General features: G+C 41.9%; 1 protein-coding gene across 10 annotated transcripts in view; it reads right to left on the bottom strand.

Annotated features, from left to right (window-relative positions):
- The window catches only part of neo1a (neogenin 1a), a 190,933-nt gene that overhangs the window by 106,256 nt on the left and 64,376 nt on the right, over positions 1-20,301 (bottom strand). For all 10 annotated transcript variants that reach the window (XM_055044947.1, XM_055044949.1, XM_055044944.1 and 7 more), the window contains one exon: positions 13,324-13,647. In XM_055044947.1, the coding sequence (XP_054900922.1) occupies positions 13,324-13,647 (324 nt within the window). The remainder of the gene's footprint in view (positions 1-13,323; positions 13,648-20,301) is intronic.

Genomic DNA, 20,301 nt, shown 5'->3' with positions numbered 1-20,301 from the left:
TTTCTGTGACTTATGCACAAGCCCAAATTATCACTCTTTCACAATAAAACCTATGTATTATTTCTTTCTTAGGTACCGTATTTTCAAAACTATAGGTCGCAGTTTTTTTCATAGTTTGGCTGGGGGTGCGACTTATACTCTGGAGCAACTTATGTGTGGAAATTAACACATCATTGTATCATATGTTATTTTCACACTAAACCGCAAGAGGACGCTCTAGGCCTGTGTTATTCTACTTTCAGAGTTAGCTTTGTTTACAAGCGACACCAAAGACAAAGATTTCATTGCGTTTAGTGATTTGGAGTGACACAGTTGGTTTGGTAAACTTGTTAGCATGTTATTTATGCTATAGTTATTATCTGAATAAATCTTAATATGTTATGCTAACATACCAGGCACGTTCTTAGTTCGTTATGCGTCATGTAACATTAGCATACCGAATAATTATTCAGCCTGTTGTTGCCTCTATTCTATTTTTATTTCAAGGTGACATGTCTGTTCTTGGTGTCGGATTTCATCAAATAAATTTCCCTCAAATATGCGACTTATACTCCAGAGCGACTTGTATATTTATTTTTCTTCTTTATTATGTATTTTATGGCTGGTGCGACTTATACTCCGGAACGAAGTATAGTCCGGAAAATACGGTAATTGTATTGTTCTGACTGCATGACAAAGCAATCATAATCCGACAAATACAAATATTGCTTTTCAAAAACATTCATTTCTAATGCGCTTCCTTAGGACAACAGTCACATAAAGGAGTGTAATTTTGTCACTAAACTGAACACATTCTCACATTTGCTGGTTATTTATACTTTCATTAAAAAAACAGTGGAGAAAATAAGTAAAACAGACAATCCTAACATGAATAATATTGAGAAGTTTTAAACACAACAATAAGATCTAAATTCTTCCAAGAAATTAATCACAATGAATAACAGTACAATAAATACCTATTCTCATATGGAAACACACACCTGCATCCATACATTGATAGCCATTCATCTACTCTAAAAAAGAGGGTACTAAAATATTCACTTACAGTGTACCATCCAGCGCAGTGAAACTTGATCTTGGGAAGAACTTTCCAGGGACTGTTTCAAAGAGCCAAAGAATCACAGCTTATCAGCAATTGATTGTGTTGTACGAACAATATCTGTTGTAACAGTCCGGATACGATCATCTCAGCTTGCGGCGAAGCTCAAAACTTTGCAGTTATCTGAACAGCTCAGATGCTGACAGACGACAAGCGACAAACACGATTAAAAATCTATTAGAACAAAAGACAATTAATTTGCATGGGAGTAAATTCTCACGCTCACACGTGTACACACACACACACGCAGAAACACACATCAGGGACTGAGGTGTCTGGAGAGAAGAGATAGGGCCGCCTCCATCAGCCTCTCCACCTACCCAGAGGACCTAATCAGTCTGTGAACACTCGGAAAATGGAAGCTGTCATCTACCTGCGTCCCGATAGGCTCCCTGCCGACACCCTGTTCCTACTGCCATCCACCACCGGGGAGGGGAAAAGAAATAGGATGGATGTTTCCATAAAGTCCCACATTAAACCAAGAATTACCTTCCATCATTCATTCTCTCCGTGTCCTCCGCGGACTCATCTGGTACCACTGAAAACACAACGTTTGATCCATTCAAACGTGTCTGCAGTTTTCCTTTCAGAATATGATGATTTCAGTTCCTAAATGAATGTTTATTTTTTTATTTTACAGTTTATTCCTAGCAGGTGTAATCAGAGTGAAGGGAAACCGGGTCACTGATCCATGATTTCCACTAAGGACTATCCGTAATGATGATTATTCCACCATTCAGGTATGAGGCAACACCTAATTGCCCTTAAGAGATTTGTTGTTCCACCTGAATGTTGCACAGAGGGCCAGGCCTTACTACAGTAACGCCTGCCTTGAGGCAAGTAGCTAGCATAGCATGTTGAGATCTTATTATCCAATTAAATTTCACCATTTACAGTGTACGCTTGGCAAATTGTTGACTACAGATGCCCAACAGTTTTTAATCACCTAACTTCTGATTTTGGTCGATACGGATCGTTTTGTAGGAATGTAGCAACAAATTCTGTAAGCTGGTAAAATTTTAATGATTATTTTTAACTGCACACATGCAGAACTGATGAACTGGTCTGGGGCCAGTCTCTCAGTCAGCCCTCTCTCACAGCAGAGAGACTCATTGCAAAACGTTTCCGGAGGTAGACAAGATCAGTAGATAAGATCGATTTCTTCATGTGAACATCAGAAATTGGGGCTGATTATCAGTGCACCCCTATTGTTAAATGCAAACTAGCAAATCAACCAATGGCATTGCAACAGCTTGATGCATTTAGACATCTAAAGATGGTCAAGAAGATTTGCTGAAGTTCAAACTGAGAATGATGGTTAGGAAAATACAAAATATGGAGACTAGAGAAAACATGTTGATGTTACTTGAATGTGGCATACATTTCAGAAACTTCTGATCTTCTGGGATTTTCACACACATGACTGTCTTTGTCATTTACAAAGAATGGTGTGAAAAACGTAAATAAAGACATAGTTCTGTTGAGGAAAAAAAAATACAGTGTTGATGCAAGAATGGATAAATTATAAGCTCAAATCATCCTATCTGTTCACTGCACACCACAGGCTTCTACATTGAGCTTAATTCAATCCAAAAGAGCGACTTCATCCCGAAGTCGAACAAACTGCTGCAACTGCATGAAGTTCTCCCGTCAATACAGACAAGAATCTCTGAGAAAATTTTCAGACGTCTTGTCGAAAGTATACCAAAGAACTGACAGCAGTCTAATACATATCGGCAAGTGAAAGCATTTGGAGACAACAGCCGCAGCCAACAGTTACAGCAGAAAGTGTCTACAAAGCTCAGCTACTTTGAACAGGCTCCAATCCTCTTTTCTGTAATCACTCAAATTGGGCATGATTACGGCAGCCTATTATGGGAGTTATTTCTGTTGCCACACATCTTAACAAGTATAATGCAGCGATCTGTGCACAGCTGAGCGACAGGATTAGATATTTCACTCAAATAATCGTTCCAGTAATGCAGCAACTCAGCGAGTGTGTGCTTCTGAGGACGGTTGTTGTCAAAAAGATCAATGCCACTCAGCGAGCACTGCGAGATCGTCTCAAAGCCTACAGATTGCAGACCAAACAGCAATTACTCAATGTGCCATTCATAACATCAAGAGTTATTAGATAGTTGTTTTCCTTTTCTTTCATAAATACTTGGCTTACTTATTGGCTGGCAGAAATGGAGGTTGGATGAATTGATGGATCAACTGAATAACAGACAGTTTTACAGTCAATGGACAAAAACACGAACAATTGGATGGATGGATGGATGGATGGATGGATGGATGGATGGATGGATGGATGGATGGATGGATGGATGGATGGATGGATGGATGGATGGATGGATGGATGGATGGATGGATGGATGGATGGATGGATGGATGGATGGATGGATGGATGGATGGACGGACGGACGGACGGACTGAATGACAGAAGGTTTGATATATGAACTCATGAACTAGCGGTCAGAGAGATGGATGGATGATAGATGAACAAACTAAAAATTTAGACAATGCGACAGGAATAAATTGAAGATACATACTTTTTCTGCTCTTTTTCTTCAGCTTCTTTTTCGAACTTTCTTCTCCTTAAATTACCAAATAGGAAAAATCTTATTTAGAATGTGTGTGTGTGTGTGTGTGTGTGTGTGTGTGTGTGTGTGTGTGTGTGTGTGTGTGTGTGTGTGTGTGTGTGTGTGTGTGTGTATACTAGTTCAGCTATACTACTTTGGACTGATGGGCCTTATGGGGATCAAAGGCTGGTTCTAATATGATAGACCCTATTGTTTGGGGTGATGGGTTTGCTTCAGGGGTAAGTTGTGAATTAAACTTTGATTAAGGTTAGAAATAGTAATGACTAAACAGTTACTAAAATGAATGGAAGTCAATACAAAATCTCAATATGGTTAGAAATACAAACTTGTGTGTGTGTGTAGCAGTGGTTGCACTATAGTTGTCAGCAGAGGGAGGAAAGAAAGAAAGCATAACAGAGGGACAATGGAGGGTCGTGGGGGAGGCAGCATAAAGAGGTAAAGAGAGAGGACAACAGGGTAATTTAGTGGGGAGAAATGATAGAGAGAGGAAGACAGGGCTGAACAAGAAAATGAGCTGTGCTCCTCTGGTCGAAACACGAGACGAGTGGAGAACAAGCGTCTTCGGCTGGCTAGCCCTCCAAACTGTGCTCAACTGTTTCTATCATCAGGTCATTTTTCATTAAAAAGGTGTTTTATCCCGGCTTTCGGTCTGTACCGCTCAAAGATCAAAATCACAACTGTAAACGATCTTAATCTAAAGAACATAAAACACAAGAGTCAAGTTTCTGTCAATGGCCTCTCCAAATAAAGCCACTATGCCGTCAACGCTATCTTAAATCACGCGCTAAAGGTCAAGAGACCAGGTCACGTCAGGAGGAAAATATAACCATTAGTGATGATATTTCAGTGATGTGAATCACTAAACGACTTGCTGCAACATCACTGAAATAACAAAACAACTCAGCAGCTTTCGCCGAGTCTGTGACAGTAGAATTTATTAACGGAGATAACGCTGTTTGATGGGAGTTTTTTTTTTGTAAGCGAAGATAAAGGAAGCAATTCTTACTGCTTTGAGTTTGTGCTTATGTTTGAGAAAAACACGGACTCTGCAGCTGCTTAAAATGCTGTTCAACTGGAGTAATATTTTAATAAACCCTTCCCCAGTCCTGCTGGCTCTTGCATATTAAACCAGGGACATTCTTTATATGCATTCTCTTGGAGTATTTGCGTTTTGATTGCCAGAATCATGGAATGAATGCTTGATCAGTGTTGAAGATGTGTTGTGCGTTTCCAAGTACTTCAGAGAGCCAAGTCTACCTGGACTAATTTGCTAGCAACTCTTATTTTGGGTCTATTTACCTCAACAGGCAGTAACTCCCACCCCCAATGTGGAACAGATGAGCTTATCGATGTAGAGTCTTGGCCCATAATTGTAAACAATATTTAGTACTGGTTAAGAATAGAAAACTGATCAACCTGTTCACCGTTACAACTCAATAAAAATATGTTCCATCCAAACAAAGAGCTCAGACTGGCTACTTTCATTGGCATCTCGGCTGCAAGCCTTTATGCTGCCTTGTTCCTAAGGTCACCCTGTCCTCTTTAATTAAGCAGTTCCACAAAGTAGAGCCTCTGGCCGTTCAGAAATCACCAATCAAGAGGGTGATTCCCAGCAAATGTGAGCTTTCAGAAATGGAGCTGGTACTGTGGAACCAAAGGAAGCGTAGCATGAAAATCAGTGGGGTTTATATAGAGTGTTGAACACAAAGTGAACGGCATTTCCCATCTGAAAGGCGCAAAACGCATTAGTTAGTGCTCTCTTTTGCCGTTACCGTGAAGTCCAGTGACCCGTTGTGACCTCAGCGCACTTTAGCGAGTGTTAGTGGTAAGAACTGATGCATGACGCGATGTGGGCCGCTGGTCCACAACAGTTTGGGTAAATTCTACAGCTATGTGGTCTCACAGATTGTCATGTCCACATATCACACCAGTGAACCAGAACAGAAGGCCCATCAATTTCTTCTTCTGACCAAATCACACATGACCACATGCTAAAATAGCAGCGCCACCTAGTGGCCTAGAATGAGAACTACAGCGGATTTAAACCTCGTCTAAACACGGAACGTTTTTCTAATCAACGTCTGAGAATTTTGTCAGACTTTAGACAACCTTTACCCTTTCAGAAAGGGAATTATCAAACAATTATGTTCAACTCTCCATGTTCCCTATTTGTATGTTTCTGATGGAACAGGTTTGTGAAAGAGGTTAGCGAGACAAGTCATCACAGCGTTGCCTTTAAATCAAATTATAAACGCACTACATGCAAAATTCAAGTCAGACAGCAGCTAAATCCGGCTGGTAATAACTTTTAAGAGCATCAGAGATGGATGGCACCCATCCTAACCTCAGGTTAAGTTTCAAAGCAAACTGCGTCTTTGGTCCCACATCAAAAATGCCCAAACTAAGAAAGAACATGATTATATATGTACTGCATAACAATGCTAATTTAGCTAATCCGCACAACGACAACAAAGAAAGAACATCAATAGAGCAATGTACAAAAATCCTTTAACATCATCTTTATACTTCGTTCTATATGTTTATAGCTTTAAACATCATAAAAGGGACTGATGTATTTTTTTTTTAAAAACACTAATTTGAATACATCTACTCATGTCTGAACAAAACGTGAGGAACAACATCACAAAGAGCTATCCATGCAGCAGCAATGCAATCGCTATTTCAAACCAGCATGTTGGTGGGGTTATAATGCTCCCCTTCCCCAGTCAGAAGCGGATTAAAATACATCAAAAAAGGGATTAAAGAATCTGCAGACACCCCTAAATCCCCCAAAGAGCGTTCGACTCTATCAAAGGATGAGCATGCTTAAATATAAGGTGACACACATGACACGTGAAGAGCGTGGTGACCAGTTTACTACTCTATTTCTACTACTGAGGGGAGGAAGAAATTAGATCTCAGTGAAGCGTTACATTGCTGCGAAATGACCTGTGGCTTTTGTTGTCTTTTTATGCCGCAGCTTTTTTATTTTTATTTTATTCCAATTTTTTTTTTTGACAAAAGGAAAAGCAGGACAAAGAATGGAGGGGGAAAAAAAACAGCAACAAAAAATAAAAAAGGCTGATTTATTTGAGAGTACGCCGAGAGGTCACAAAACCGAGACTTCGAGATAAGTGGAGAGTAAACTAATTCCCAGTTTTCATCATGTGGGGGGTTTCCCGCGTTAAGCGGCAGCGAGGCGGAGGGGGCGCTCACCTCCAGCGTGTTGGTGGTGGGAGGTAACGGCGGCGTGGGAGAACGGCAGCAGACGTTTCGGACGGGGATTCTCATTACTCCCGTCTCGCTCCGTGTCCCGGCAAAGCGCCGCTGCACACCGCTCCTCGTCCCCTGCCCTGTAATTTCCCCCTTTCCCTCCTCCTTTCCCTTGCACAGAGACGCAAACTGAATACATAAGGCTGCGCGCCGACGAGGCCGCACTCCCTCTCTCTTTCATCTCAGCTCGGCACACAGGCTGAAAACACGCAGACTGGACACAACAGGAGCGCAGAGACGTCTAGCATGCACGGAGGTCAGGCTTCAAAGTTGAGCAATTAGGAAAATAATATGTCCTAATTACCAATACTTTAAAGTGTTTCTGCATTCAGAGAAAGGGGATTGAAAATACAACAGCTTTAGCAAGAAGAGAAATGAGCAGTAAGATAAAACCCTCTCTTGGTTTAGACTCCCATTATTTATTATGATGCTTTTAGTTTGTGTATTTAATTTCTTTACATTTTTCACTAGTTATTTTTTTCTTCTTTTGCATTCTACCTTGGATATTAATGATGACTGGAGTAACTGCTGTTCATTTAATATATCAAAACCTCAATAGAAAGGACATACAGGTACATAAATGTATACTAATAGTGACATCTATGTGTTTTCCCTTTCACTACAGAGGTTCTTGCTTTAGAGCAGTCCTGGTGCTGGTTTGATTTTCTACAGCCTGACAGATTCACACTATTGGGTCATAATAAACTTCATTTCCAGTTTGTTATCCCTGGGATGAAATGTCCTGACACAAGCTAATTTTAAGTCCCGCTGTGCCAAATCTAGATGTGAAATGCACATGTGGAAACACGATGGAGGGCTTTAAAAGGGAGCGTTCCCTCTGCATGGACTTCGGCCATTTTATGTTTTATGATTCTCATGATCCATGAGGCATGATGAATGGGCGTATGGGTGCAGTGGCCGGAACAAGCGGCGATGAGGATAATGGTTGTGTCCATAACTCAAACAGGTAGGGATCTATGATTGAAGATTTCCATTCGACTGGCTGCCGTGAATGTTCGCCAGTCGTGAACGCCGTTTTCTGACGCTTTTATAGCCATTAAACGCTCTTCAAAGCGCACAATCAGACCTAATTTTGCTGTGTCTTATTATTTGCTCTTCATGTTGTTGCTGAACAACTTTCCTTGGATTCTGATTCAAGCAGTCACAGTGGAGCCAGTAGCTCTCTCCCAGTGCTAAATAGAATCAACCCATCAGAAGCAGGAGGCGGGTTTTAGCGCTTTCAATCACCTCTTCATGTGGAGCTGCTCATTCCATTATTGTTCTCTGGTACGACGAAGCTAGCAAAGTGCGTCATGAATCCTCTGACTAGTTAGCATGATACCAGATGACAGCAGACAAAAGGTTTTTCTGCAACAATAAGTTGTTTCTCCGCCTTTAGCACATTCAGAAGCAAGAACATGAGGATGATTGACAGCACTAAAACTCTCCTCCTTCGTCTGATTGGTTGCTTTTGGTCAGGAGTCGTACAGTTCGTCAAAGAGCAGTAGCAGCCCAAAAAGAAAGTGGAGAGGATCAATCTTTTCAGTGATTATCTGTCTTGCATTATACTGTCACAAAACAGTGACAGTTTTAACAAATAAAAAACAGTTTTTATGAAGGTTAATTCCAAGTTAAGTCTGAAAGTTAACACCATCAGTGATGTATTCAAGTCATGTTCACTACATGCAGAGGTTTGCTTGTTACAAAGCTGAATTTTATCCTGTTAAATCCAAATTTACATACCAAAACAAATGGGAAAAACTGTCCCACATTTTCTTCTTGCAGAGGGTGAACCATTTATAACCCGACTTCGAATGATTTTTATTTTGGCTTCGTCTATCCAGCTTGTTTTGGGCTTTGTACGAGTAAAAGAAAAGGCAAAGGCGAGTGGCTGCCCCGACGACGCTCATGTGTGGAAGTGGAGGTGGAATGAGCCTTTCGTCTCGCGGCAATCAATCCCTGGTATTTGTCAGCTCTGCTCCACGCAACGCCAACCACCCATGACTCCCTCCGTCATTACATCTCGGAGGTCACGCCCACTCCGCCCCGGCCTGCGCCATCGGTCCAGGGTCTGATGGTGGCCTAATGGCCTCCTCTCTCTACACTGCAATTAACCTTTTTATTGGCCACCTGCCAGCAGGCCGTATCAGCGCTTATGTGTGTAAGCAGAAGAGTGAACGCGTCAGCCCCTTGTCTGCTTACACACATGATGTGCTTGTGCATAGCAGCCCGACGGCTTTAGGTCCATGAATTTTTATTGGGGAAGGAAGCCAGCATAAATACAAGCGCGCCTATAATAGCTGACAGGTTTCACCTGCCGCACGGTTCAAACAGAAATTGATTGAATCCAACATCCCATCATCGCTGACCCGAACAGATCCCACGATGGCTGTTGTGCCGTCTGAAAGCAGAGCGCTCCTCAGGAACAGGGACTGGAACGGTTCTCCTTTGCACTGCACGCCAGCCAGCTGGGAGAACAGGTATGATTTGCACAGCAAAGCAAACAAACGCATCCACTCTGTTGCTGTAAGACTAACAAGTGGAGACAAACTCCAGCTGAAGTCTCTCATGAATGTTCAAGGCATTGAAACCTTCAAATTAGCTCTTCAAATCCTGTTGGTAGCTGGTGGAGTCTTGCCAAGACGAGCCTCTGCTTTTGTTTACGCACAAAGACACGTAGGAACACTTAATGCCCGCTCACTAAGGGCGGGCATTAATCCTATCGTTTATCATTTATTGTTACCAATTTTTTATAAGAATTTTGATTTACTGTTAGCAGAATAAATTTTAAAGAATAATGTTTAAAACTGTCCTTGTCATCAGGATGGATAGTTTTACCGTTTTCGCCACTGTTTGCTCCATGAAAGCATCAATAAATACAAAAACATTTCAAAATACGGCCACACCGTGCATTTAGTTCAGTGATTCAAATCACATTTTCTTATGTGACTAGTGTTCTGAATAAGCACAATACATTATATTAAGCTTTTCAAAACCATTATTTGTGTTTGTGAAACTGTAGGACACACTGTCACAGATACACAGTTAGTTCAAAAGGGTCGAATAACTGATATTGTCACTTTTAGCGTTATCACAATAGTATGACCAAATATTGTGATAAAACTTTCAGTCCTTACGGCCCCCAATTAATATTATGGGACTGTTTGGAGCAGAAAAGCAATGTAGGCAGCATTTAGATAGTGTTGAAAGTCTTGGTAAATATCAATTATCCATCATAACAGCAGTATTAATATCGGATATTGGTCCAAATTTTAATATCGCTGCATCGCCACTTCCTGATCTATTTTATTTTACCGTTAGTGAAAATGTTTACAAAAACGATTGAATGGAAACTTCAAGCGACCAAAGTGAGTCCCCCAGTGTCGCAAAGCGCCTTGCAACACACACAGGTACGGAGATGACGCCTCCTGCAGCAACGCGAGATGTAAATCAGGACTGTTCTTGATGCAAAATTTGTCAACTTTATAAATAAGAAAAAAAAACAGGACTTGTTTTCAAGCAAGTGGGTATCCACAGTTCTAATTCATTATTCATAAATAGAACAACACACAGCTGGAGTGAAACTCAGGAGTGATAAAATAGTTTGAAACGCTGCTGTATCCGCCCACTGAGCTTGGCAGGGGAGGTCTGGAAATAGATTATTGAAAAGAGCCCGACTCACCTTGGGGACTAATCACTGCTGTCACGATGAGACGACATCATCTGTAACAAACAGTTGTACTTTTCAGTGAAGCCCCGTCACCAACATAGGAACGTTATCAAATTCACAAAGCGGACTGATAATTCACCTCCATGTGAGGTATAACAGTTCACCTGTGCTAATCCTGACCTTGAATCGCGCCATGATTATCTGGGGGCTTTTTGAGGATTTAATTGAATCATTCTTTAGTCATTGTAGTGATTATACAATAAAAAGTTTGTTTTGAAGCGTCAAAATAGTGTTTTCAACCCAAAGGACAATGCAGCAACTGTCAGGCAAGGTAGCGCCTGCATTATGCTGCGGTGCACTGCAGAAAGTGACTGGGATAACTTATGAGAAGGTCTATCCTCAAATTCAGCTGAAATCAAATGTTAAACCGGTGAAATAACAGAATAGCTAAAATTAAAATTGTGTTGTGAATGTATAAAGAAAATAAAACCAGAAGAAAGAACAGGGATTCTGTTAAATTTACGCTTAACCTGATCAATGCAAAGAGCTAGCAAGCTAGCCAGCTAGCAGCTTGCTAATGGTAGCTTTCACTGCTACAAAATGCAGTGAGTGACGATGTCTGTGCATGACTCAAACGCACAGAACGCTTTGCACTTCAAAATATTTTAAAGTGCAAATGTGAAGACAAACAGCAGTGCTACGAAGCAAGTAGCTAGCAAGGAAGAATTAGCATTAGCAGCTTGTTACGAGAACTTACTAGAAACAAAATGGAAGACCTGTGACTAATGTATTTGAGACAAACTTATTTAAGACACTGTAAATGCCCTAATTTAAAAAAAATAAATCTAAGTTTAAATTACCTTAATAGAATTCTGACAAGAATGAGTCCTCACTGTCAAGCTACAATTATGCTAAATGTTTACTGATGGCCATAGAAAGCATGTACAGCTAGTTAAGCGACATTTCCCCCACATATAAGTGGGGATGTTTGAAAATCTGTGTGCATCCCAATTCCTGTTTCTCAAAAATCCTTGGGGTTGTTTGTTCAGCCCTCCTCCAGAAGTTCAATTAAATCATTAAAAACTCAAATTAATTACATTTATGCCCAAAGTGAGTCGTAAAAAGAACGGCGATAACCTGAAAAAAGATTTAAACGACTAAAGTAATAAAGCAAATCCCTTTTTGTTTCAATGCTTTCCGTCCTAACACGACGCCTTATTAACTTAGGCTTCAGACAGCCATAAAAAGACAAAACAATCACAGTCGAAGCAATAACTTCTCTCAGGGATTCAGTGTCTGAGAAGCACATAATATACAACCTCACTGTCAACAAGAGGCCTCTCTCGGGTGTCTTAAACCTACCGGAGCAGGAAGCTCGCAGTAGGCGCGTTCTGGGTCCTCCTCCAGCTCCAAATTGAATTTCAGGGCATGAGTTGACTCAAAACACCTAATAATCCCAACATCACCGGCAGTTCCCAAGCCGAGCGAGGTCACAGTGTGGGAGAAGCAATGAGAAAAACAGAGCCTTTGACAAGCATTTATCCAGTGAGGAAATGCATTTGAGCTCCTGCAAGGTGAGGGAATTTATGAAAGATAAAATAAATGGGTTTAGAGGATGAAGTAGCAAAAAATAAAAAATTCCCACAAAGAGCAGTTGTGTATTTATAGCCGCTATGCGAGAACACGTTTATCCCACAGCCGTGCAGTGGTAAACATTCAAGATATTATTTAGAAATGGATGCATTAACGCTGCAACGTAGGGCTGGACGACATGGCTGAAAAACGTATCACGACAGTTAAGTTAGAAGATGCCACCTTGCCTGACTGGCCCTGAGAGGTTGAGCTGCTGAAGCCTTTTCTCTGCCTACATCGCCCAGAATGCTGTGCGGTTCCGAATCGGAATCCAGTGAATATGCTGTGTCTAATCTTCTATCAGACTCGTCATCTGTTGTGTCCAGCTCTACCGCAATGTTTCTACGCTTCAAATCAATTCAGATATTGACCATAATATTTAAATTTTAACTGCGGTGCCTTTCATAAAAAATCTATAGTAAATTTACACATTTGCTTTCCTAAAAATCTTAAGAAACCAGCATTAAGTGCAGCAAGACTAAGCACCACACACCATCTATGGACTGCAAATGCATCTGTCAAATTGCATGCAGTAGATGCGGCATTAGCTCGTTTTCCATCTTCGCCAAGTGTTTTACAATTCTCTTCATTTAAAATTGCTGTCATGCAAAGTGGTGCAGTTTGGAGTAATGGCCCATAACCTGTCAATATATAAAGTCTATGCTAGCATTCAGTCATTGGATGGTCTGCCTTAGTTCAATTTAATGTCTAATTCAAATAAAGTGACTCATTAGCGCCAGAAGAAGTGAGAGCCAATAAACTGAAATGTTATGATGTGTCAGATTCACTGCTGTCCAGTCATCAAAACCCTCCACAAAGATGGAAAGCCATAAAAAAGTCATTGTTAAAGAAGCTCAGTGTTCACAAAGTCATATACAAGAATATTATTTGAAAATTGAGTGGAAGGAAAAGAAATGGTATGTAAATTTACAGCCAGAAAAACTGAGGGAAGTCAATCAGTGTTTATACTGAACCCATCCCTTTACATACGAAAGACATTTTCTTGCACAACATGTCTTGGAAGAACCCATCAGCCACCCCCTTACCTGCAACAGCGAGGCGCGCCGTGCGGCTGGAGATGGAGCCCACATTGTCGATGTTGGCCACGCACTGATACGTGCCCTCGTCCGGCTTGTTGTGCTTTGAGTGGACCACGTGGGCGAAGAACAGCGAGCCGTCCGGAAGGATGCGCCGCCTCTCGTCCGAGACCAAACTCATAAAGGTGCCGTCCTTCTTCCACTCGATCCGCGCCGGCGAGGCCTCGTCGCTGTGCGCTGAGCAGTTGAGCAGCGCGGAGTTCCCGCGGATGGCCAGCGTGTCCCGGGGCTCCACCGTGAACCAGAAGGGGCTGAAGGGCTGCGTTGCTGAGCCTACAGGGCAAGAGGGGAGAAAGGAGACAGTTGAGTATATGTGTCCAAACAGGAGCTTTGGTGGACAGTCAATCTGTTGCTACAAAAACAGAGCAACTTGATCGGAGTTGCACTGATCGTCAGCTGGTTGATACTCATATTTTTGGTGCACTTCTCCAATTTTTGACCAATTCCGATTTTTTTTCTTTGCCCATAAAGACAAAAATGACAGCAGAAAGTTATTTATTAGAAGTAGTAACCGAGTTCAAATTAAAGGAGAGTTCTTTGCTTAGAGTTAGTGACGATTGTCTGATTTGTTTGTGCCTCTGTGTAATATTGGGCCTGTCACACTAAGCAATAAATCAATTAATCGCATAATAAATTACAGCAAGCTCAATAATTTCCATTTGCATGACTTATAATTTTTCTTTTTTCTCTCTTCCTACCAAAAACAAAAGTCGTCAGTCTGGTGCTTTGCTCTCAACTCGAGCTTTTTTTCAAAAGACGATTTTGTTTACCGACTTTGTAATTAATTTCATTTTGTTGTCTCTGTTTTGCTTATTTATTTTGGACATTTGAAACCTTTATATTGGGTGTACCAAACACCCAATATAAAGAGTTTTGACAGGAACGGTTTATGACCAAACGGCCAGAAAGTCAAAAAGCTCCCAGTTCCACTGTGAGCAAAAAGACAGCAACACCCGAGACGTCATCGACTCAAATGGGATATTTTGGAGCGCGCTCTGAAAATAAAACTGCATTTCACGACTCCAAACGGTCCAAGCACTCAACGAAATGTTCCCAAAGCAAAACATCTTTTTGTTCATTGCGTCTTTTAGGCAGCGAAGCCTGTTCCATTCCCAGAGCCTCCGAGAGGCTTTTTATTATGGAAACCACAAGCCCCAGTGGAATCTGGTAAAAAGGAGCTGACAAATTTAACCCAGGCGAGCCTTCCTGGCAACTTAATGTCACGTCTCGCTTTATTATAAGTACAGACGACAGCGGCGGAGTAAACACTCTGGAACGTGCTCACCATTTACTCCCCCCCCCCTTCCCAGTACAAAATGCTGCAGTAACGTGGATCGTGCCAAAGTCGGAGGAAGTGCAATTCCTTTGCATTTGTCCTCATCCATTATTCAAGCTCTCCCACCCTAAAAGTCACCCTAAAGTGGTATTGTTTAGATAAATATCACCAATTATCAGTCGCGCAGAGACGGGGCAGGGCTGCTGGGGGCGGAAATGATTACGAGGGTTTATGAAGATATTTAAATAATGCAAAGCGTGGAGTGTAATAAGTGGCTGAGAGTTAAACGCAGTTAAAAATATGCCCTGCACTTCTTTAAGAAAATGTCATGTCTCCAGGGGGGTGGAGAGGGAAAGTGATGAGCAATGCTGCGGGAAGTCTTCTCTTCAGCTTTTTAACGACTCCGAGGTAATTTCTCTACCTTGAGTCCGTGGAGAGAGATCGAGCGAGAGGAGGAGGCGATGGAGAGCGCCGACCATTACAGGGACAATACGGCTGATCGTCCGCAGTCCACTCCGTTCTTATGCAAGGACAAACAATTACAGCAAAACGAGGCAGAAAGTGGGCAAATTAAACAGAAATCTTCCACTTTCGCATCAGGGACCAAATGAAAGAGGGGGGGAGAAAAGCATTACAACTAAGCTGTGCAATTTTCTTCACATTATGAAATGGGTAGAAAAGACCTGCAGAGTCATAATGGACTGAGCGGGGCTTTGAATAACCCAGCACAGTTAAAGTTAGATTGCCTAACTCCTCCACCGGTGAAACGCAAGACATTTAAATATTATTGAAAAGCCAATTCTGTTCAGTAGTTTGATGTGTAAATCCATATATAGATCCATTACACACAGAGTGACATAAGTGGTTATTAGAGTTCATTTTAATGGTCATGGCCGACAGGATTTGGAAAACGCAAAATCAGGAACGCACAGAGAGCAAAACTTAGGCCAGTACTAATATCCAATGCTAAATTTGATGTTATGTCAGATAATCGATATTTACTGATAAGAGTGCAGCGATCAATCAAACCAAATTTCTTAATTTTGGGTGACTGGCTGATGCCTACAGGTGAAATCGATCCGATCCACTGATCTTATCCACCTCTGCAAAGATCTGGAAATCAGCCACCGTTTGTTCTTTTGAGAAAGATTTGTTTTGTTTCACTGGGGCCGTTTTAATGTTTGTTGAGAAGACTGGAACATTGAAGGTGTATTGTGACCTTATAACACCTGAATCAGTCTTAAACAAAAATGGCGGTGAGAAAGACTGGGGATCCTCCGAATCCAGCTGGCGCGTTGAGCTCAAGTGAAATTTCCCCAGTCCGTGAGGATCTGGCCGGTTCTCTGCTGATCTTGGTTCACTCAGTTACATCAAGTCAGGAAATGTTTGAGTATTCAGTCCACAAGATTTACGGAGATGCTAATTTTATTTTCCGGCAGCATCTACTTACTTACATTGCTACAGGTACCATATACTACAAATGTCTATCCGGGTCAATGACTCTAATTTTACTGTGCTGCTCTGACCTGAACTCCACAGAGTCTCGTGTATATCATGAAAAGGACAATGATCAACATCAAATCCAACAATGCAGATATGAGCTGAACACTTGAAACATATAACCCAGTGCAATGGATATAAATAATAAGCGAGTTTCACTTAAGCTGTGTAACTGAAATAAATATTTTTTACATTTTCTGGTTTACTAAGATGTGTATCTGCATTACCATTTAAATGTAAGAAAGCACAAGCACAGTGGAAGCAAGTAAAGTGAAATATCACCCTCAAGGTCTTTATTAAATTTGCTCATCTGAATGCAAAAGTTAAGCAGTACAGACTGTAGTACAGTCTAGAAGTGGTTCAACATGGATTTAGCTGCAGCTCCCTGCAGTAATTGAGCAGTTTTAAATTATAATGAGGCAAGCAGTTGATTTCAGGAGATCAATAAAACCCAGAACAGGCCCAGCTCTATGCACACTGAGCTGAAAATGCATTATAGTGGCAGTGAACATAACAGATGGAGATAGACTCGGGGAGCGGCGCGAGGAATTCTTCACTCGCGCAAACCAGAGGGAGGGTGGCATCCTTCATCATCTCTGCTTTATGGTGCTGAGGCTGTGGGTGTATTAGATGGGCAGAGTTTCCCGCCCAGGCCTGGCTGTGATCCACAAGCTTCACACACTCGCTATGAGAGAAGGAAACTGAAAGGCCTCCTGAGCTCCCGTCATTATCAGAGTTTCTTGGTGAATGATCTTGTCAAGTTTTTCCACACTAATATTTTCAGAGTTCTCAATGCTTTTTTGTTGTTGTCAATTTGTATAACAAAACTTTTCAAATGTGTTTCAGCATGACTTTTAAAGTGTTGGTTGTCAAAAACCACAGTGCCGAGCAGGTAAGAGATTAGGGTCATATTGATGTATGAACAGAAAAACGAATGAAACAACGGATGGAAAATGGATGGATGAAAAATGGATGGACAGATGGAAAACAGATGTATGGATGGGTGAACAGAAAATGGATAGATGAAAAAGATGGAGGGAGGGAGGGAGGGAGGGAGGGAGGGAGGGAGGGAGGGAGGGAGGGAGGGAGGGAGGGAGGGAGGGAGGGAGGGAGGGAGGGAGGGAGGGAGGGAGGGATGAATGAGTGGATGAATGGAAAACAGATGGATGAACAGAGGATGGATGCATGGACAGACAGATTGACGGAACAATGAAAAACGGATGGACCGATGGATGGAAGAATTTGGACATTCCGGATAGATGGATGGACAGAAAATGGACGGTTGGATGGAAAAACAAGCACCTTCAGCTGCTTTTATCCTCAACACAGAACCAGCAGCGGAGGGCTTATAGCCTTTATGACTTTTGGACAAAACAGCAAACCAAGCTCTTCGAGCCTCAGACATAACAGCCTCTGTCATGAGATCAGGGCAGTAACAGACCAGCATGAACCAGGAGTTAGGAAGGATAATGACAGGCTACCTGCCTTCCCACAACATCCCCATTATTTCCCCCCTTAGATCCATTTGCCACAAGAATGTTATCAATTTCACCAAACAAAGCCTGCAGACGAACGTGCCAGCACACGGGAACTTCAAACTGTGAATGTTGTGAGGAGTGATCGAAGTCCAGGTGTCTAAACACAGGAAGTCTAATTAATGATGGACCCTCAGCTCACTGAGCAAATACTTTGTTGGAAAAATTACATCGGCTGAGTAGGGGCGACGGAGGAGAGGGGAGTCTTTCTCCAACATTTCCATCAGGAAACTAAAAGAATAAAAGATAAATATGCCGTCTTTCATGCTGCTTCAAATTATTTTTAGAAACTAAGAGCGCATGCATCAAAGTTCATATTTCACCTTTGTCTTGGCTCCCTTTGGGAATGACTTGTGACTCCAAAATTCAGTTCAAGCTTCTGAACTTTAACCAAAAAGCGGTTTCATTAAGGAAAGAGGAAGCCAGAGCAACACGTCTATGTTTAATATTAAAAAGGTTAACCAGCCTGAACTGTCACTCTCCTGCAGCCCTGAGGAAGACTAAATGAGCCAGAACAGGCCCAGATCGCAGCGGGAGGCAGGCGCGTATTTGACTGACAACATCACTGTCGCAGAGTAAAGTCGGGGTTCAACTTTTATCTCAATGTGAAGAAAAAGTTCAGCTTCTGCAACTAACGACGTTGAGAATTGCGGGTCTTGAAAACGGATTTCTAAAGAATACCTACAGAAGAGATCGGTGCCAACTCAAACTCAAACTTAGATGTACGCTCGCTCACATCTAAGTTCAGGGGGAGGAATCCAACTTTCCTCCCCCTGGAAAAGGGAACAAGGTAAACTTTACAAATATGTGGATATAAAAATTCATTGCCTTGTCTTTTTAAGGATTCGGTTGCACTTTGAAAAGAATGAAAGAGACTTGTCATCAATAGTTTCCTCATTACATACCCAACCATCCATAATGCTGGTACATCGATCAGTCTGCTGGATTTCAGACTGGATGGTTCTCAGTAGAGATGCAATAATTATGCTCCTATTAGCCGACAGTAGCTTTAGGTTAAATTCTGACCTGCTAATTCAAATCGCCAAGATGTTGAGCGATTATTAGGGTCTACCTGGAAATCCCCTCCCAGAGGGCCAAGACTGTAAAACCTCCAACAGCAGAGATCCTCACACTGTTAAGCCCCTTCTCCATTGTCAAGTCTCACTCTAGACAGTTAATGTCTGGTTCGCTTCTAGCTAAGTTGCGTGCCTCTCCATTGGCAGTGTTTGTCAACATGAATATAGCCATGAATATAGTCAGGAATGTAGGGGGAATGTAGGCGACAAATGAGTGCGCAGAAGCCGTGGTTGATCCTCCTATGATGCTATTTTCCACTTGGGCAGACAGTTTCTCCAAAATCTCTTGAACTCTCAAAAGCTGCTCATCTATAACCTTGTAAGTCCAGCTTGTACAACCCGAGAGGTGGTTCCGAAGAACATGGAGGAACCGCCCAGGATCTCCGGTTGGAGTCTAGGGCTGACTAGAGAAGAACCGGATAAAGTCATCCCTGCGGGGAAATCCATTGTAGCTACCTAGATCTCATGTCTATAGGGAAAGGTTGAAATGCAAATTGGCCAGAAAATTCTAGGCTTGGATTTTTGTCTCAAATCTTTTATTCACACATCAGATCAACATCCACATTACTGGATTAAAAAATCATAGCCTTAGAGCTGGAGGAGATGAACCGCATGCCGCTTGATTGATGCTCTTTAGACAACTTCCAATATTCATGTCTCAGTATTCACAGGTTTTTCTGTGGAAAATAATTTTAAATTTTCTGCACAAAATGTATCAATTTATTGTTGATTTTTCCCTATAGCTTATCTAAAATATCCAAAAGAAAATGCAGATTGTGAAGCTGACATATCTAATCACAATGCTACTTGACATGCTACTGACTGGCGTACGCAAAGCAGCAAATCTGGAGAAACATTCATACTTATCCGATTTTTATTAAAGGCCAAACAAAGTGCAACAGACTTTTCAGTCTGACCTGCTGATCACAGGGCAAAAACATTTCCCATTTCCAATCCCTGGCCTGTAGGGGGCTGCTTATCTGTGTACTTTTGTTAATTGGAGAAAAAAATAAAAAATGGAAAGCCAACCAGTGAATTGCAATAGATGCATCTCTAGTTAATAACAGTATTTCTTTTTACAACATAGTTGCAGCCTTTATGAGCTGGAGTGCTAAAGAAGGAAGTGAGGAGTCTGAAACCACATAATGGTGTGAGAGGTCTAATCTATTCAGGCGTGCCGGTGTTGCAGCCGCCCAGTTGTGCTTGAGAAATAGGAACCCCCACACAGAGGCAACAGCGAGAAAATGAGGTTGTCTGCTTGATAAGTATGGGCCGTTACCTGTGTCCCAAATCCACATTTCGCAGCGGTCGTGAAAGGTTTGGGAGTCCAGAGTGTAATGGCGCCAGATATGCAGCCTTCCCCCAGGCCCCCAGTTTGTACCTCGCTCATTGATTGGGAGACTGGGAGCTGCTGGTGGATTTCCCCATCTCGAGTCATTTTTATTTAAAAGCACCTTTTCCAACCCTACACTGCTTCCTGTGAGTGTGAGGTATTTGTGAATTTCTGGCCAGATCATCTCGATGCGCCGACTCGGGCGGT

The sequence above is a fragment of the Poeciliopsis prolifica genome, unplaced genomic scaffold, assembly GCF_027474105.1.
Source record: "Poeciliopsis prolifica strain line A6 unplaced genomic scaffold, Auburn_PproV2 SCAFFOLD021, whole genome shotgun sequence".
NCBI classification, from domain to species: domain Eukaryota; kingdom Metazoa; phylum Chordata; class Actinopteri; order Cyprinodontiformes; family Poeciliidae; genus Poeciliopsis; species Poeciliopsis prolifica.
Note: the sequence above shows the minus strand (reverse complement) of the source record. Positions and strands in the feature narration are given on the sequence as shown.